Raw genomic sequence first — 20452 nt, forward strand, 5'->3', positions numbered from 1 at the left:
GTGCCATCTGCTTCGCTTTTTCCCTCTTCAAACTGTAAGCAAAATGAGCTACCTAAACCAAAGATGCACCCCCACCTTTTAAACACATTCACATCGAGTCAACCTAAATGACTGTTTTGTCTGTTCTAAGCCACAGTCCTTTCTCCTACCTCCTTAAGAATTTTATTTTCTCCAAAAAACATAGACAATAATAATTATGACTATATATTAATTTTTTCTATATACCAGGCACTGTGCTATATGTTTTATGTTCTCATAATTCCATTTTATCCTCCCAAAAACCCAATGAAGGAGGCACCATTCCAATCCCTGTTTTTGTCTGTTAGGAAATTGGAACTCAGACAAGTAACTTACCCATGACCATGCCACTGGTAAATGATGAAACCTAAGTCTAAAGCCCACTGACTGACTTCTTAGTGCAAGAGCTTAACTTTTTGTGTGTCCTTCCCCCGTCTTGATAACAATTATCCAATGCTTTGAATTTCAGTGCCTTTGACTCAGGTCTCAAAAATAGCATCACATGTCCATTGGCAATTACCAGTCATTCACCCACCAAAAAAAAATATTTATGGAGAATCTATTGTGTGCCATGCACCACGCTGAGCCCTGAGTAGCCAATTATGAAGAAGGCTTATTTCGTGGAGCTTATGATATAGTTGGGGCTACATTTACTTATTTCACAAACCTTTAAAACCAACAGCATACAGTCACCGTGCTAGCGGCTGAAGCTATAATGTCAAAAACAATACTATCCCTTAACTGTGTTTCACCAAGGGTTCATCTTTCCAGTATGTCAGGACTCTCAGGAGTCACAGTTCCAGGATTAGGAATCAGAAGAGCTGGATGCCAGCAACAGTGTTTATTGTGTGTATCCTGGCTAAATCCTTGAACTTATCTCTCCCTTGGTTTCTTCATCTATTGAACAGATACCATGTAAGCTTACCTCCAGCTCTGGAAAAATCATTTCTACTCTAACTGAACTTGACTTTGAAAGAAGGTTAGGGTTTAGAACTATGGGGAAAGAGAAAAGAAATAAGTCTCAGTTCATAAGAAAAGCAGGAAAAACTTCAAGAATTCTATTAATCAGGAAGCTTTTGGCTTCAAGTAACAGAAAACATGACCAGTGACTTAAAAATTTAGGGATCTATTTTCTCCCATAAAAAGAAGTCAAAGGGTAAGGGTTTCTGGTGTTATTTCATATGCTCAACAATGCCACCAAGGACCTAGTTTCTTTCTAGGTTTCCAATCTGCCACCCTTAGTATCGTGGCCTTTTATCTTCAAAGTTATTGCCTCTGGTTCCAAGATGGTTCCCCTTATTTCCAGAATTATTCTCTTGTAATGATATCCAAAGCCAAAAGGAAGCCATAAGAGAAAAAGCCTTTCTCCCTACTGTGGCATTTTTGTTGTTGTTGTTGTTTCTGTGTTTTTTTTTTTTTTTCACTCTGGAAAAGGAGCCAGCCTTTCCTTTTTATCTCATTGGCTAGAACTCGGTAACACATCAAGCCTTAAACCAATCATAATTAATCCTTTGGATCTGAAGGTGGGGCTTTTGCTTTCTCTGCAGTTGGGGACTCTCCACCAGTTACAATATCTGGGTTGTTTTATAAGGAATAAAGGATGTCTGTCATAGAGAGTTGGGAGAAAGCAGACACACTAGCAATGGTCATTTACCTCTAGAAAAGCCAAGAACACTTGAAGAAACTACAACATGTGGGAATACTCAAGATAATGCTAGAAAGGATAGATCCTAAGGAAAAACTTCTGTTGTCCAAAAAGATCTTTTGTTACCAGAGGAAAGAGTCCTTAGAAGAGAAAGGTAAGGGATAAAATTGTCACTAAGAGACATGAACTCCTCATGACTGGCTTTTATTTGGAATGGAGAAGGACCAGTGACAACTTCTTTTTGGTCTTAAATTTGGACACTGTAGAAGTAATTAACAAGGTAGATTGACATTCAGTGTGGCAGCTTGAACAAACCTTGGTCTTCCAAAAGTCTTTATTGAACTAGGCACTAAGATACAAAGATGAACAAAATACAGCCACTTACAGGCAAAAAATTTTATATACTTATACATTCTCAATTGAAATTGCAGTACAATGAATGCTTTACTAGATGTATGCACATAATACAGTTGGAACAGTGAGAAGGGACTTGCCAATTCTTTGAATGGAACAAATGAGGATGTGGGGAGGATGTAGCATGGAAATAACATTTGAGCTCAATTCTGAAGGGGAAGAAAAAAAAAAAGGCATCCAGAGTTGAAACTTAGGAGAAGGGCAATCTAGTCCAAGAGAATTATAATAGAAGTTGAAGTCCTCTGGATGTTTTTTAGCAGATATTTAATATTAACACTCTCAGGAGCCAAAGAACCAACAACGCTTACACCCACTGCTTAGAAAATCTGTGCTCTTCTTCTTTGTTGAGATTGACTGTGGTTGCAGCCTCAGAATGTTGAGGTTGTGGGTGCTTATCTATGGCTGCTTGCTGATGAGCTGAGAAGCCCGCTTGGCAGGGACAGGAGGAATGAATGGAGGAAGGACCATGTAGTCAACTCTCCACTTCAGTTACCATGTGATCTTGTTTTCCTCACATCTTTCCACTTCCATATCCAAATTTATGAACCCATCTTACCCAGTAAACTTCACCTGCTTAACAGTGGGGTGTGTCATTGCATCTTTGTCTTTCCTGTGCTCTAGCACAAGACTTGACATGCTATCAGTGTTCAAAACATGGATGTTGAACAGATTGATGATTGAATAAATGAAGTGAGAAGTTGGCCAACGGTAACCTTTATGTTTGGCTTATCAAGTACTCTCCTCGCTTCACTGTGTTAACCATGTCTGGCTCAGGATGTTTTACCTGAGTAGAACTTGTAAAATATGTCAATAGGGGTGGAGTAAAGACAGGACTCCCTATATTTAGAGATGTGTAACATATGAGGATCTGATAGAACTGAGCCACCACCTAAGCCCACTTACAATGGGCAAAGAGATGAAATGCACAAGGAGCAAACATTTATTTGAACTATTCATTAAAAGAATCCTGATATAGGGGGTTAAATGATAGACTCTAGCCAGTGCTCATGAGCTTGAATGCCAGCTGCACTGCTTCCTTGTTGTATGACTTTGGGCAAATCACTTAATTCCTCTATGCCTCAGCTTTCTCATCTACAAAGTAGGAATGGAAATACTAACTACCTCAGAGGTTGTTGTGAGGGTTAAATGAATATATGTGTGTTGTTTTATATTACTATGTTCCTGGCAAATAGTAAATACCATACAGGTGTTAACTACTTGAGCTTCAAAACAACCCTAGGAAATAAATAGTACTTTCACAGTTAAAGCTTAGAGAAATTAAATGAGTATCAGGATCTCCTAGGTCGAGTAAGAGTGACAGAATCAGGATTGAAATTTAGGTCTGGCACTACAACCCCTGTTGTAAGAAACTTGAATGACCACAAATAGATTGCTAGTAGAAATCTATGGACCTTAACAAGGCTAGATAGTAACTAAGGTTTCCATAAAGATATTTTTCTTTAACAAAGGAAAATTCTACATAAAACACATAAATCACAGACACCACTTTCTCCCTGGGTTCATGAGATTATGGAATCACAGATTTGAGCCATCGATCAATCACGGCTCCTCACCTCTGGACCAACAGCTAGTAGACATTTCCTAACACTTAAAACTATCTGGAGCAAAGGAGCTGTTTTTTTGTGTGTTTTTTTGTTTTTTTTTTTTATTTCCAATTTAGTATAAAACCAAATTTTTATAAAATACAATAAAAATTTGATTACTAGAAAAAGAAAACAGAAAACAATATTCAAACCCCAAATCTTGCCTAACGTTCAATGGGCAAATTGCATTAGAAGTTTCTAGATGCTTATTCTCAATTCTTGTACTCATCTTTTCATGGATCTGTACCAACAGCCAGTCACTGGTCCACAGACCAAACTCTGAGTGTCTTGACTGAAAGGACTTCCATGAAGAGTTAGTTACCCCTGAAGCAGAAATGTTACACATTCCTATTTGCTCTTTGCTTATAAAGAAGTTACTCAGATTTCTATAGATTTTCCTATGCAAACGTTGACCTAATGTTTGCAAAGCCCTCTGGAGAACTTCAGTCTATCCTCAGAGGGTATTGGAAGAATGCTCTAAAGAAAATTAAAAACAAAAAACCAAAAAAAAAATTGCAGCCTCTGTAGTTGATTCTTTTTGCTGGACACAAGGAAGATATTAAAGTCACTTTTAACAAAGGGTTGAGAGAGCTCCTGAAAGACGGACCCTGGGCATACTTGAGAAACGCTATTTTAGCACAGAACTAGTCTAAATGCCCAGGAGGGAGCCCCAGACCTCATGAATGAGACGGAGCCATTTTAGAGTCACACGGAGCCTCTTTACCCCTCGGCCTATATTCCTTGCTCAAACTAAACTTCCTCGACAACTTTTCCCTCAGATCCAAATTCATATTTGGACTGTCACCATCTTCCCACTTCTGGAATAGAACATTAAGGGACAGAAAGAAAGGAGCCAGGCAAAGAGAGTGTATTACCATGCAGCCCTGCTGTTACATCTCCTATCAAAGCTCCACTTTATGTTTTATCTCATTTTATTTTTATTCAGCAAATACTTCCACTGTGCTTATTGTGTGTCGGGTACTATTCGAACTCTGTTAATCCTCACGATGACCCTATGAGATAGGTTCTATCATTCTCCCCATTTTATAGATGAGGAAACAAAAGTACGGAACATTTAAGCAACATCCCAAGGTCACACAGCTGGGTTTTTATCTGTGTCAACATATTTCCTCCTCTGGAGTAAAAAAGAAAAGTAGGGAGAAGGGTTTAGGATGAGCAGGAGTAATAGCAGGCTGAGGAGAACTGAGAATTCTCAAGATTTCCAGCATGAGAAAGCATCCAAATCTCAGAAATAACAGAAGGGGATCTGAGCCACAGTAAGGGAAGACAAATTTGAGTGGTAGGATTGATACCTAATATGAGAAAAGAAAAGCAAAATCACATATATATCATAACATACTCATATCAAAGGACATAATAATACATGTGTAACAATAACAATAAAGATAAAATTGCCATACTTTTTGAATATCTACTATATGGTGGCTTACATATGTACCTTTGTTCAATCTTTCACAACCGTAAGAGAAAGACAGTATTACCCTCATTTTTCAGATGAAAAAGTTAAAGCTACAAAGAGGTAAAATGACTTGCTCAGAGTCAAACAGCTACTGATTGGCAGAGCAAAAATTTCCTATCGAGTTCTAGCCTGACTCCAAATCATAGGTCATTTTTACTTGCCATACAATCAAAGTTAGTGATCCCAGGACATCAAGGAATGGATGAAGAGGATTCTAAATCTGTGTGTCAAGTCAATATGTGTCCAAGAAGTGTCAGAACTATGGCACCTACAGATAAAACTAGTTATTTGTTGCTTTCAATTGGGAAAACCCAAGAAAGATAAACCTAGCCACCCAGTAACTAGATACGGAACACTTCCATTTCATGCAGGTGGTAATGTCATATGCACCTTGCAAGAGAAAGATGTGTGACATGATGGCTGAGAATATGACCTTACTGAAGCTCTTGGGGTATCTGTCTCTCTTAGACCAGGTTGTGTGTGGTCTGTGGAAGACAAAATGTTACTGAACCTGACTCCTATCTGATGCCCTGGATGGATGACCCATTAGGGTTATTGGGTTCTGCCAACATTATTTCCATCCTAGATCTACATAAAGTTTGTTGGCAGATGGAGTTGGTTCCTGAGACCAGACCGGAGGGTGTTTTTATTACTCCACAGGGCTTGTATCAATTCATGCCCTTCCTTTTACAATGAGCTTTGGTCCAGCTTTTTTTCAGCTCTTGATAACAATCAGTTGATTGTGTGGCAACAGTTGTAGTTGCGTATGTTGACGCTAAGCCTTATTGAGTGCAGAACTGGAATTCTGTCTAGGATATTCACAGTTTATCTACAGCATTTCAAGAAGATAATAAAAGCCAGATAATTCCAGGATGGTTCAGAAAGAATGATACTCTTGGAATGCCAAGTGAAATTGTGAAAATAGCATTAGTAAGAGTTTCAAGAAAATAAATAATAGGAAGCCCATGCATTCTTGGAATTGGCAAGGTACTTCCCCATAATTACATACTTGCTTGGAACCCTGTCTTATCTCTCTTTGAAGGACCTCCCAGTTAAAAATAACCAGATAAAGCATCCTGGATTCCAAAATGCCAGGAATCTTTTGACCAGGTGAAGTCTCATCTTTCCAGATATCTGATGTTAAGTCACCCGAGATGAACCTGTACATTTTATTTGGTAAAACAGTGGTAATACAGGTATTGTATGGATATAAGGCAGTGGCGGAAGGAGACTTTCTGTGTTTGCTTAGGAGGAGAAAATATTCCGTATTGCCAGCTGGCTGTGGTTCAGAAGTATTACCCTAGACCCCTGCCTTACTGTTACTGAGGATGCAATAAGAAAAGAAATCCCCCAGTGTGTGGAGGGAAAGTGGGATTTAATAGATGGAGATTTTCTGGAAAGACTTGAGGTTAAAGGGGGATAAAACAGCAACAGACACTTATCATGGATGCTTGCCAGGCTCATCTGTGACTGGATGTCCATTCGGTTTGAACCAGAAAGTACACTCCGTGCACACAACAGGCGTTATCAGGCTTCCCCCTCTATGGGAGTGTGTGCATGTGGCACTCGTAGCTCAGCTCTCCCCTTCCGCTCTCAACACAGACACAGCTAATCAATCACCACACTCTCCTCTATCGTACCAGGGTACCAGGATTTGGCATCAAAATCCTTCCCACCCTAGTGCTCCAGAGATCCTCTCAAGCCACAACAATAGGCACATGAATTGAAACTTCTTTGCTTTCTCTGCTCCACACTGGTAATGCAAAGATGAATAAAACAGCATCTGACCTCAAACAGTTCTCAGACTATTGAGGGAAACAGACCTAGCAACAGTGGCTTACAAAATTGCAAGATGAAATAGCAGGATTATACATTCAGTGGTGTGGGAACACAGAAGGAAGAGTAGCTGTCTATTCCTGAAGGAGTGCTTCCTGGAGGAAATGAATATGAATGAGGTTAGAAGGAGGAGAGAATTCACTTCTCAGTCAAGGTGGGATAGGCGTGGGAGCTCTAAATAGCACCGCCTATGAAGATGTTTTCTCAGCCTAGGATCTGAGTGACAGAATGGCAAGGAGTGGGGGTGGGAGGCAGGCCTCGGGTCAAGACCCGCCCCTCCTGATTGCCAGGTAAGATCTTAAGGATTTTTTTGTTTTGATTTTTGGGTTTTTTGTTTGTTTGTTTTTATAAGAAAACTCCCAGTCTGAGGCATATGGATTCCTTGAGGGCAATGAAATAATTACAATGACCCCATGAATCCACCATACACTGGCCAGCCCCTGAACCCATCGTAAATACACATAGGTGTATACTTTTTTAATGTCACTGCTAAGAACTCACAATGTACTTGGAGCAGAAGAATCAGGAGAAAAAAGGCTTTCTCCCTCAACAGTTTAACCTGAAGTGCCACAAACAAAACACTGTGGGCTTAAAGGTACCAGATGGACAATTGATTTAATTGTGAAAATTCCCATACAAGCTGGGAAAAGGTGGGGAGTTTGGAAGAGTCCTGGTATCTGAACATGTACTCAGGGGCTTTTATGATCGGTTGTTTAAGCAGGTTTCTTCTTTTTTTATTAAATGTGTAAATTCAGTTTGGGTTCACTGGTTATAGCTTTTGTTACCACTATAGCCTTTCCTGACAACCCAGAGTACTTGAACTTAGGTTCCATCTCTGAGAAGTCATTATATTTAAAGAAATACTCAACAAAGGAAATATGCTTAGCCATTAATCTAATAGTTCAACCTTAGAAGAAGAAATAAATACACAATGGAATATTACTCAGCCATCAGAAAGGATAAAACCTACCATTTACACAGACATGGATGGAACTGGAGGTTATTATGCTAAATGAAATAAGTCAGAGAAAGACAATTATGCGATTTCACTCATATGTGGAATATAAGAAATAGCACAGAGGATCATAGGGGAAGGGAGGGAAAACTGAATGGGAAGAAATCAGAGAGGGAGACAAACCATGACAGACTCTTGACTCTGGGAAACAAACTGAAGGTTGCTGGAGGGGAGGTGGGTGGGGGGAAGAGGTAACTGGGTGATGGGCATTAAGGAGGGCATGTGATGTGATGAGCACTGGGTGTTAGATGCAACTGATGAATCATTGAACATAACATCTGAAACTAATATATACTATATGTTGGCTAATTGAGTTTAAATTAAAAAAAGAAGAAGCAGTTGGTAACATTGTTATCACTAAATTAGCATCATTAAGGATCAGTGACCATTATCACTTTAAGTTGGGGGCAGCACTTCTTAAAGTCTAGGTAGTAAACAAGGCTTCTGGATTTATTCTTCAAAACATTGAACATTAGCCTCACTACCCAAGTTAATATTATAATAATCTCTTACATTTGTATAGGATAGTTGGCAAATCACTTTCTTTCACCTACATTCTATTATTTGGCACTCACAATAACCAGTCAATGTAGATTGAAAAGTATTATTAAACATATTTTAGTGGTAAGTATTGCCATTATCCAGGATATGGATTTATTTTTTTTTAACAGATACCTAGGAAGGAGGGAGAGAAGGAAAGAAGGAAGGAAGGAACGAACGAAGGAAGGAAGGAAGGGAGGGAGGGAGAGAGAGAAAGAGAAAGAAACAAAATACTTATACAAACAGCATAAAACAGAAGATTGAGTAATTATCTATAGTGAGAACTTGGGAACAATTGTTTCAGCGCTTTCTTATCCCATGCCAGTTAAATCATAGAGGGGTACTTAGGCTTATGAGAACCCTGTAATACTTTTCAAGGTGAGTTGGCACCCCAAAGATGAACCAAATGAACCTAATAACAGACTGGGTCCCATGGCAACCAGGCGGCATGCAATTTGAGGAATTATCCCAATTTGAATCGTTGCTATTAATAGCACATGTTCATAAGTACAAAATGTGCCAGAAAACATGAAGAATGAAGTCAAATTTGTAAGAAACTGAAGAAAAGGGAAGGAGGTTGAAATGAATAAGACCAGGAAGGAGGAGGGAGAGGTGCTAGTTGCCGGGGAGAGGTGAAAGAGTGGGCGCGTAATTAGTCCGATCCACCAAATGAGAGAAATTGCAGGAATTGTTGTCAGTTCTTTTTCTAGACAGCATTTTGATATATGCAGCAGCAAAGTGTACTGAAATGGCATCTATTTATACAAAAGTAGTAAAAAAAAAAAAAAAAAAAGAACACGGCTTCTATAGAAGATTTTAAGTGTGTAGAATTTCATGATGATTTGATTTTCCCCCCAAGGGCTCTGCCCTAAATTTACTGCTTCTTTCATTTTATTGATATTATAATGGAATTTGATGCACTCTAATTCAGAAACTATAATGTTTATTCATTTCATATGTCAGTAGAAAACCCAATCAAGAATAAATATTGCCCCTCCCAAAACTACAATCCTACAAAATGATAATTGCTTTGAAAAGGAATAAACAAGTCTGAGATGAGGGTGCTCTTCTTTGCTATCAGCCAAAGAAGGAATTTTTGAAACGGGGCTCTTTATCCAGATTTTCCCTATAGAATTGTTTCGATGATTCCATCCTGCAGGGAAGAACTCTGGGAAGTTTGTAGCCGCTGCTCCTGTTTATGGATCACTTTGCCTCAGTGCTTGCAAACATCATCTGTCACCCTTACAGCTGTGTAGTCGATGAACACCTTCAACAGAGGTTTTTTATGGGGCATCTAGCCTCACAGCTAGAAGTATAGGCTTTCAGAAATATGGGTCTGTATTCAAGTCACAAGGAACACAGTTTAAGTTCTAGCTTCTGCTTACTAACTGACTTGATGTAGGTTAGTTACTAAGCCCCTCTAAGTTTCTTTTCATTTAATCTTAGAGTTCATTGGGGTTTCGGATGATCCATTTGAGCTCTTCAACACACAAATTGGCATGTAGTACATGTTGATTTTAAAAATGATTTTCTGATGTTTGTGTGTGATGTTCATAAAGCAGTAGCCAACACGTACTGTGCACCTTATATACCAGGCACTGTTCTGTGTGTTTTACCTTTCAGAATTTGTAATCCTTCCAACAGCTCCATGAGGGAATACAGAAGCTTCAGCCACTGTGAGAGTTAACCGACCACAAAACTACAGGGAACAGTGTTCACACAAGACCATCCTCTCTTGTGACAACATTTGCAAGTTCACAGGTTCTCAAAACCATCCTCAGGTTGCAAACTCTGCTAAAAGGGCTCGCAGAACTCACTGAGTGCTGTCCTATTGATGGTTGTGGTTTTTTACAAGAATAGAGATTAAAGTAAACCAAAGGAATAGGCATAGAGAGCAGAGTCCAGACAGATCCAAATAATGGAGTTTCCAGGTGGCATCTCCCCATGGACCTATGGATGGCACCAGTTCCTCTCTGTGAGGATGTATGACACCATGTGTGGAGTATTGTCAACCAGGGACGCTGGTGTCCAGAGTTTGCACTGGGGCTCAGTCACACACTGCTGTGTGCCATCACATGGATGACCTTTGGGCTCCAGGCCTTTGTGGAGGCAGAACTGCTACCATGTGGCCCCCATCATAAAATCACATTGTTAGACTGCTTGGTGGCCAAAGCTCCTAGGCAGAGACACTCCTGTCAGGCAAGTTATTCCAGGCGTGTAGAGAGCAGCTCCTAATAGCTGAGAGCAAAGGCCAGACCTCTCTTTGAGTAGGTTAATTCTTCACTACTAGCATTCCCATTTTATAGATGAAGCAAATGAAATGCAGAGAGGTTAAGAAACTTGCCTGAGAACTCCTAGCTGGTAAGCAAGAGAGCCAGGGTTCAGCTCCAGGCAGTTTTTCTCTGGGATCTGTAAATATCCCTCTTTGCTGCCTACAGATATGTCCATTGACTTTCCTGGGACCAGACTGCTAATAAATGGTAGGACCTGAATTTGATCTTGGGTGGATCTGATTCAAGAGTTCTTGGTCTTTCTGTGTTCCTGTGGCTTTCCCTTGCAAAAACACAAGAGGCACACTGACCACTGTCTAAAGGGCTCCTGCTTCTTATACCCTTGAAATAAGTGAGGTTGCTAAGTTCTCCCTCTGGCACAGTTAGCCATTCTGAGCATCAGTGTCTGTCTCAAAAGGAAAATGCTCCTTTGTGATCTCCTGGGAGTGATTATTAAGAGTCAATGGCGTTTTTATGAGCCTTGAAAATAGTATTATCAATGAAGCTAATAGTTCTGTATTATTTCTTCATGGAAAAAAAAAATGGTGCTACCAGGACTTACCAATATATGCATGCAAGTTTAATGCCAAGTGTTTGTGAAAGCCGTGTCAGAGCCACCTGTTTGCATAGAGTACATCACAATGGCACACGTAAGAGCCATGAGTCCTCACATATTCCTGAAGGCACAGTTTCATGTCTTGGGCGGCTGTCTCCAGTACCGTGAAATTTAAGATGTAATTACAGATACAGGTTACAACTTGTTCCTTTAAAAACCGGATCTTTGTTGTTTGTCAGGCCTGGATGGTTGTGAGGGGAGAAGTGGGAGGAGATCCACACCTCCCCCCACACCACCCTCCAGAAGAGCTTTTCTGAGTAACTACTGCAAACAGAGAAAGATCATTGAGGAAAACCAAAGGCGGTGGCATCTCCCACCCACAGATCATGCTGGTGTCCAAGGCCAGCTCACCACCCAGCCAGGAGTCAAGCTGTGTGAGTTCGGTCAACTGAACTTGAATGGAGGCAAAAAATAAGCATATCTTTTCTCCACTTCCCACAGTCCCCTTCCGTTGGTTGAATGCCTCATTAATCAGAATCTCCCAGAATAAGGCTTAAGCAACTATATTGTTTATATATTGTTTTCCACAGAGATTCTGAAGCACAGCAAATGTCAAGAGCATAATAGATCTGAAATTATGCCATCATTGAAAAACTGAAATTTGTGAAATGTGTGGAACAGGACAACCTATCATCTATACTCATTTTCAGCATCCAGTTTCATTCCCTTTAAGGGAAATGAAATGACCGGTCCCCACTTATTTAATTTTGGCTTATAAGAGGGGTTCATAGTGTTAATTGAAAGTTAAGCACATAATTATATAGTATACATATTTTTAAAATTAGGGCACGTTTACCACAAAGTAATTTAATTATCATTTATAAATATGTTGCAGTTTTTGAAGTGTTTTCACACCATATGTTAATGACCACAACTGAGGGAAATCATAAAGCCTCTTCTAGGTATGGAGCTGTCCTTTGGTGTTTCTTCTGTGGGGACAAATGGTCGTTTGAAGCTACTTCCTATCACGCTGACAGAATAATCAGTTACTAAGCATTTTTTGGCACCAATGGGATACGCAGGCTGGGTTTCAAGTTTTTCTCAGTTGTGAGAAAGAGACCAGGATGGGTTACTGAAGCTCACATGGATGCAGTAGGAGGACACGGGGTCACCTAGCCTTCCCTGGAAGGGAAGACATGAAACCACTGGGCACCTCACGGAGAAGCAAACGTGGGTCATTGTTATAGTCAAGCCTGGACAGAAGCTCCTTTCATCTGACAGGAGTTCTGGAAACCCAACAGCAGCTCTGATAGCCTCGCAAGTTCAGTACTCCGCTCTTCTATATCCGTCTCTCTGTCTACCCGCTCGGACTTCCTATTCCACAACCACCTCATGGTTTCTGCTGCTTTTACAACTACCTTTCCACTTCTGAGTTTCTAGGCTCTCATGGCTTCTGCTTCCTGCCTTCTTCCTGTGTCTTTTGCTGCAGCCCACCCTACTGTTTGCTAATGCTCTTTGTGATTCTGCCATTGAAAGCCTCTAAAAGAAAGACCAGCGTCAGCGGTTGTGATCTCATATGATGCAACTCCATTGGGCATATATCACTACAGGCAGGTCACCATCGGGGCCGCTGCCTGCCTATAGGTGGCTGTCTTTGGATCAAGAACTGGCTCCTCGTCCAACTGGCTTCAACCAGGAAAGTCAAGTCATGGGGTAGACAGCATGACAAGCCATGTATAAGAAATCCCTTAGAAAATGGAAACTGAGCAGGGCAGGCAGCATGGGGCTTCTCAGAGAACACTGTGGCCTGTCCAAAACAAGGCGAGCTATACCAGTACCCCTGCTAGTTGAGCCACAGGCCTTGTCCCCTTTCTGGCCCAGCTCTCTGTGTGCCCTGTGCACAGGCCCTGGGCTTTCATCACTCTTTTCCCTAAGTGGGATCACCTGTGTCTTCTTCCTGTCAAGGTCGGCTCTGGAATAGGAAGCAGCTCTTTATATTCTTCCCTGAAATAACTCAGGGTTTTTCTCTTTTAAATGTTTTCTTGCTAATTACTGTGGCTTGAGTAGGGGCTAACTAGAATGCCAGACATTGGGGAAGTTATAAATCTCAAAAGCATTCTGTGAGAAAGTTTATTTCGAAATCTTAAAAAAAAAAAAAAGTCTTGACAGAAGATATGTCTACATCTTAATCTCCAGAACCTGTGGATATTACCTATTATGGCAAAAGGGTGATTATTAACTTCTGTGGCAGGAAGATGTGATTGCTTGAGGATCTGGGAAGGAGGGGCTTCTCTTGGATCACCAGTGCCCCTCTGCGAGAAAGGCGGTGCGAGATGAGGCAGACACGCAGGACAGGAGGAGGCAGCATGACCGCAGGGGCAGGGACTGGAGTAACGCAGCCCCAAGCCAAGGAACTCCAGCAGTTTCTAGATGCCAGAAGAGGCAGGGAAGGCCTTTGGAGTGACTGCCTCCCCACTACTTTAATTTCAGATTTCTAGCCTCCAGGACTGTGAAAGAATAAATTCTTCTTGCTTTAAACCACCCATTTTATGGTAATCTTTATAGAAGCCCTGGGAAATTAATACATACACTACCTTAAATGTTCCATGGAAGTCTCCAGAGTTCTTGTCTTGAGAACCAGCCAATCGGACGCTTTTTTTTTTTTTTTTTTTTTTTNTTTTTTTTTTTTTTTTTTTTTTTTTTGCAAAAGAGGGTGGATTTTGGCCTGAGGCAGGTTCAGGATAGCCCTGTAGCAAGCCATCCTGAGGTGGCCACAGAGCCAGCTCTGTGACAGTGGAACCCACTGTACACGACAGGTGCTTCATACTATGTGTTGAATGAATGCATGAATTCCCTGGATGAATTCCTTCTAAACGTTTTTGGGTTCTTTTTTTTTTTTTTTAATTTTCTGGTTCTATGCACCCACATGACCCCTCTAGCCCCAGATCACACTGCATTTTAAAGCTGCAGCTTTACAGGCCTTTTTTTTTTTTTTTTTTTTTTTTTTCCCTCGGCNTTTTTTTTTTTTTTTTTTTTTTTCCATCGGCCCCGTCCCCGGCCTTTTGCAGTTCTTTCTACTGTTCTTCCTTCCACCACCTACATACACATTCTGGGTAAGAAAGGCAATCGGCCCTCCTTTTTGTTCCCTTTAAACGAAGCAAACTGTGTTTCTGAAATAAACCCCATTACAGCTTCTTTCCATTTTTATTCTCCCTCCCTGCAGCTCTAAAGCTTAATCAAACTCCAGCCCCACATATAGAACTTTCTCCTCTTTGGAACTTTCACGCCACCTTATCCCTTTTCTGTATCATTTATTTATCTCTTGATAACCAGACATTTAGGGGGCGCCTGGGTGGCACAGCGGTTAAGCGTCTGCCTTCAGCTCAGGGCGTGATCCCAGCGTTATGGGATTGAGCCCAACATCAGGCTCCTCTGCTGTGAGCCTGCTTCTTCCTCTCCCACTCCCCCTGCTTGTGTTCCCTCTCTCACTGGCTGTCTCTATCTCTGTCAAATAAATAAATAAAATCTTAAAAAAAAAAAAACCAGACATTTATGTGAATACCACCCCTGTTGGCAGACTTAAGAGTGCTCTACCATCGGGTTCATCCTTCTCTCAAAGCACAGTGCAGAACACAACAAATACCAGATCACTGAATAGGTAGAAAATACGGGGAAATGGGGAAATTCAACAAGAACAGAGAAATTTTGTGATAAAATCCTTAATGTGATAGGAAGTTAATAAGGTAAATAGAATTGTTTTGAAACAACATTAAAGGCCCAGTTGAAATGGTAGTGGGCTGGTCTGAATTTGTATGGGTAAAATCAAAATGTTTAGATGAATCTGCATTTGCTTTCTTAGTTTTTTTTCTATTGCTTTATAACAATTGGCCAGAAACTTAGCAGCATAAAACATACATTTATGATCTCATGGTTTCTGTAGGTCAGGATTCCAAAAATGGCTTAGCTGGGTCACTTGCTTTAGGGCCTCTTGCAGGGTGCTGTGAATGCCTCAGCCAGGGTTGTGGTCTTATTTGAAAGGTTGAGTGGGGAAGGATCTCCTTCTAAGCTCATGTGGCCATTGGCAGGATTCAGTTTTTCTAGAGCTGTTGGACTCAGTGCCTCAGTTTCTAGCTCTTGGCCAGAGGATACCCCCTCAGCTCTTGCCATGTGGGCCTCCCCAGCATAGCTACTTGCCTTATCAAAGCCAGCAAGGGAAGTAGCCTGCCAGCAAAACAGAAGTCACAGTCTTACCTAGCCCAGTCATAGAAGTGACAGCCCATCAACTTTACCATATACTTCAGTTTGAGGCAAGCCAGTGGGCCAGCATATACTCAAAGGCATTAATACCAGGAAGCTGGGATCATGGAAAACACATCTTAAAACTGTCTACCCCATCTGGTAACTACCATAGGCATTCTTATGTATTTCTAATTATTTTGAATGGGTCATGTTCCAAAAAGTTATTTCTTGCTCAATTGGATATAGAATTTAGTCTATTTTTCTTATGTAAATGGAATTAGATTCCTGGACTTACCACCAGGTAAGGGTCCTCTGACTCAGAATATACCAAGTATCGTGCTAACCATATTACTTTAACCAACATTTATTTTATTTATTATCAAAATTTTAAAATATATTAAATATGTTTTAAAGTATGTTTATTATACTTATTAAAACAACACTCGTTGTTATTCTATGAGGATATGCTTCCCAAGTGTCAAGTTGAGATGCTGGGACAAATTGTCCAGTTAACAGATCTTCACCATAGCCATGTAGGGAAGTTAGGAGTTCTGTACTTTTGCCATCGGAAGCTCATTAACTATTTCACACTAAGTATATGAACAGATTATTCCAGCAAAATATTGATCCACAAGCTGATGTTTATCAATGATGCATTTACTGTAGTCATTCTAGGAAGTCTGCGATATTTGTATTGAAAATCTAAATGTTACAACGGGGACAGTAAATCATTTTCAGAGTCTTTCATAATGCGTAATTTAAGGAACCATTTCAAATCATTTTTAAATTCTTAAGACTAAACAAATCTTCCACCGTAGCAATCCCCTGTGCTGAAATTCCTGGTCCTGGTTTGTTTACGCTCAATCTCATGGGTTAGTAACGATGCCACCTCCTCTCCCTCCAGCTCAGAGTGGAAGAATCCCCCTGTTCGTCTAGCGAAGAAATTCTTTTGAATTTTTAGATTCATCAAAGACAGGCCCTTTTCCTTTTTGAAGTCTTCTCTTGCTTCCTAGCCATTGGGGAGTGCTTTGAACTCAGCCCCCACTGACCCTGTTTCCTCTTCAAAGGCTTCTTCCCTTCCATTCAGGGAGAAAATACCTTTTGAAAATGGTGGGTTCCTGCCTTACATGGGTCTGTTCCAGTAAACAGCAATAAACAACAATAATAATAAGCAGCAGTAGTAGGTCTTGGTAATTTCAGAGAGATCTGGAGAAAATGTGGAAATCAAAGGAAAACCACTTTGCAGTGTTACTTGGAGGAGAGGATATTAACACGCCTATTCTTAATTGTGCTGCAGCGTCTGTGACTGACATGAAGCAGGGAATGGCATCTAACATGGCCCATCTGTAGGTGGAAACTCTGGCCCAGGTGGACATTAGACATGGCAAAGTCCAAATTTAAAACAACTTAAGTTATTTAAGTGGGAATCTCCCTCAGGCACCTTAGCAGTTAGACCATATCATGAGGCAATGACCTAGCCAACCTGATGATATACTTGTTTTGTTTCATATGTAAATACAACCTGAAGCTGAAAATTCCAGAGGATTTTTCTTTTTCTTGGATATAGACTCATAGACTCATAAACTAGTTATGGGTTAATTCTGTTGAGCATCCCCTCCCCCAATTTAAGTCGCTGACTTAGATCTGTAACACTTTTAGCTCTAATGAACTATATTTTTGTTTTCTAAGGAAGATGTTAATAGACTTATGATAACTTATAAGGCAATTAAAAGTAGGTCCTTCCCACTGTAGAAGTCTCTGATTCTGTGATCTCAAGTAAACTCTCAGGTACAAGCATCAGCCAGTGCTCAGGTATAGAACAGCCCTGGTCTGCAATTAGCAACATCAATCAAACCACACTGTCCATCACATATAAAAATGGATCTTTCAGTCATGGGATGTATTAATTTTCTAGGGCTGCCATAACAAAGTGGCACAGACTGGGTGACTTAAGTAACAGAAATTTATTACTTACAATTCTGGAGGCTAGAAGTCCAACATCAAGGTGTCCGCAGGATTGGTTTCTCCCACAGCCTCTCTCCTTGTCTTGCAGATGGCCACCTTCTCTCTGTGTCCTCACAAGGCCTTTTCTCTGTGTGGGCATGCTCCTAGTGTATCTCCCTCTCCTGGTAAGGACACCAGGCCTACTGAATTAGGGCCCCACTCTTATGATCTCATTGAACCTCAATTACTTTTTTCAAGGCCCTATCTTCCAATACAGTCACATTGGGTGTTGGGGGCTTCAACATATGAATTTGGGGGGGAACATAATTCAGTCCATAACATGAAGTTACCAACAATGCCCATGGGAGGATTGAAGGTCAAAACTAGCTTGTGAAAATGTGTGTATGAGTGTGTGCATTTGTGGACTTTTCTGGAGAGAGAGAGTTCATGCCTTCCATGAGAATTTCAAAGAATGCTAACAGATAGAACACATTGTTTTACATCAAGTTTTCTAATTACTTTTCTAGGTATGATGCTATATGGTAATCCTTCATGAAGAGTCTATGATTCTATAAACTCTGTTGTTCCATCCTGTCTAGATTTTAAGATATGTTGTTTGGCTACAAATCGTAACTCTCTCTAAAGATTAGGGAATCATTAAAGAACATGGCTTTTTATCCTGTTAAGATTACTAACATGATGATGTTGTATTTTTCATTATCGTATACTTTTAGAGTGTCTTCCATTGGAAATGGTGGCTTATGTGCTTAAGATAAATATAGTTTTATAAATCAGATAAATAAATCAGATAAATAGGTAGAAAGAATTGTAAATTAAAAAACAATTATGAATATAGGACATAATAATAGTATTGCAAAAATAAATAAATAAAGTTGAACTTCCCAATTATAGGCAGTGTTGTTCATGCCTATATAATGTGCAGAAGAAAGCACTGAAAACAAATAGTCAGGGAGATGGGCCCTATGGTAAAAACTGAAAGAAATTAGAATATTTTAAATGGAAAATAGAGGAAGACTGATACTTTATAAATTACCCCTACCCTTTCTCCACATCCTCTAGGTCCACATCTTTCTATGGTCCTATCATATGCTGTTCTCTGGGGCTACTATTATTTTTAAAGATTTTTTAAATTTATTTATTTATTTATTTATTTATTTGAGAGAAAGAGAGAAAGAAAGCAGAGGGGGGGCAGAGGGTAAGGGAAAGAGAGAACCTCTAGCAGACTCCCCCCTGTGCAGGAGCCCAAAGCAGAGCTCAATCTCAGGACCCTGAGATCATGAACTGACCTGAAATCAAGAGTCAGATGCTTAAACAGACTGAGCCACCCGGACGCCCCAGAGGCTACCATTTTTATTGCATATTTGTGCTGTTGACATTTTAAAACCAAACTTTAGATTTTCATTGGTCATTGATAAATTTTATTTTGATAGATTTAGACATTTTTCTTGCCCAGTGATTTCCAAATTATTATTTTTTTTAGTTATGGAGGTATTAAATCCAGATAAAATCTATCATGGATGCCAAGTGGATAAAAATGGAACATAGAGCTAAAATAGGGTCAGAAAGGGTCCTGCTGAATATAATACATTATCAATAAGGTATTTCCCTAATGCAAACTACACTCCATGGAATTCCGTGGATGGGACCAGGTCCATCAACAGTTCTTAGTATATATTGCTTTCTTTGTTTAGTACTCTGTTTATATATTGAGATTATCAGAAGAAATAAAGAAAATTGTATTCCCAGTTTTTTATAAAGATTTTTAAAAATTTATGGAACATAAGAAGTAGGAAGATCAGTAGGAGAAGAAAGGGAAGAAGAAGGGGGGTAAACAGAAGGGGAAATGAACCACGAGAGACTATGGACTCTGGGAAACAAACTGAGGGCTTCAGGGAAGGGGGATTGGGATAGGCTGGTGATGGGTATTAAGGAGGGCACATATTGCATGGTGCACTTGGTGTTATACTCAAGTAATGAATCATGGAACTTTACATCAAAAACTAGGGATGTACTGTATGATAACTAACATAATAAAAAAATATTATTAAAAATATATATATTTATTTATTTCCTCTGACTGCAGTCTTTTGTAAAAATGACAGTAGTAGATGGGAAAATTAAGACAATGCTCACTTCTCTTTCCTCATTTGAAGACAATGATGAGAGGAGGGGCCTGGAAATCTTAAATCATCTAACTGGCTTTGGAAAGATTTTCAACCTTTGGTCTCGTTTGCCCCTAAAGCATGCAGCTGGAGTCACAGAAACTAAATATTTAAGACAACCTATGACTTCCTGGTGAATGGCTATTTTGGAAAGAATCATTTTAAAGCTGCCGTGTCATTTTAACTGAAGTCACTTTGTCAGTTTCAAAGACAGCTGGCAGCTTACTGCCTTGATCCGTGCCGGATGGCTTTTAGGGAGTATTCCAAGATCCTGGGGTCCCATCCATTTTGTTCCTTCTCAATACCACCTGGGTCACTAAAATGAAGTTTAAAATGTACTGTTCACTATTTAGAGAAAATTTGAATATTTCCAGGTAGCATAACTTTGTAAAAAACAACAGAAACGAAAATTCACCGACCTCTGCAAAGAATTGAGAAAACCCTTAAAAAAAAAATGAAACCTCTGAAATTAGTACAAATGCAATACTTATGAGTCTTTGGGGTTTTCAGTGGGAATATATAACAGTTTCTGCATGTGTGTATGGGTTAAACTATTAGAGTTAAGCATTTATATTTTTACAAAAAGTTTTATGCTTGCTTTTTTGGTTTGTATTTGGTTTGGTTTGGTTTGGTTCTCACAAAATTTTGGCTCTAAATGGCTCTGGAAAGAACTAAAATTGCGATGTTTTATGTAATTTGCCCCAGGTC

The 20452-nt window shown here is 39.9% G+C and overlaps 1 protein-coding gene across 9 annotated transcripts in view; it reads left to right on the top strand.

The window, feature by feature from the left end:
- Positions 1-20452, top strand: part of AIG1 (androgen induced 1) — a 243070-nt gene that overhangs the window by 146245 nt on the left and 76373 nt on the right. Inside the window, exon 4 of one of the 9 annotated variants that reach the window (XM_034669219.1) lies at positions 10176-13990. The exons of the other annotated variants lie outside the window; for them this stretch is intronic. Coding sequence (XP_034525110.1) covers positions 10176-10184 — 9 coding nt within the window. The 3' untranslated portion in view covers positions 10185-13990. Of the gene's footprint in view, positions 1-10175; positions 13991-20452 lie in introns of those variants that run through there. 9 annotated transcript variants of the gene reach the window in all.

The sequence above is a fragment of the Ailuropoda melanoleuca genome, chromosome 10 (genome assembly GCF_002007445.2).
Source record: "Ailuropoda melanoleuca isolate Jingjing chromosome 10, ASM200744v2, whole genome shotgun sequence".
In the NCBI taxonomy this organism is placed as follows: Eukaryota; Metazoa; Chordata; class Mammalia; order Carnivora; family Ursidae; genus Ailuropoda; species Ailuropoda melanoleuca.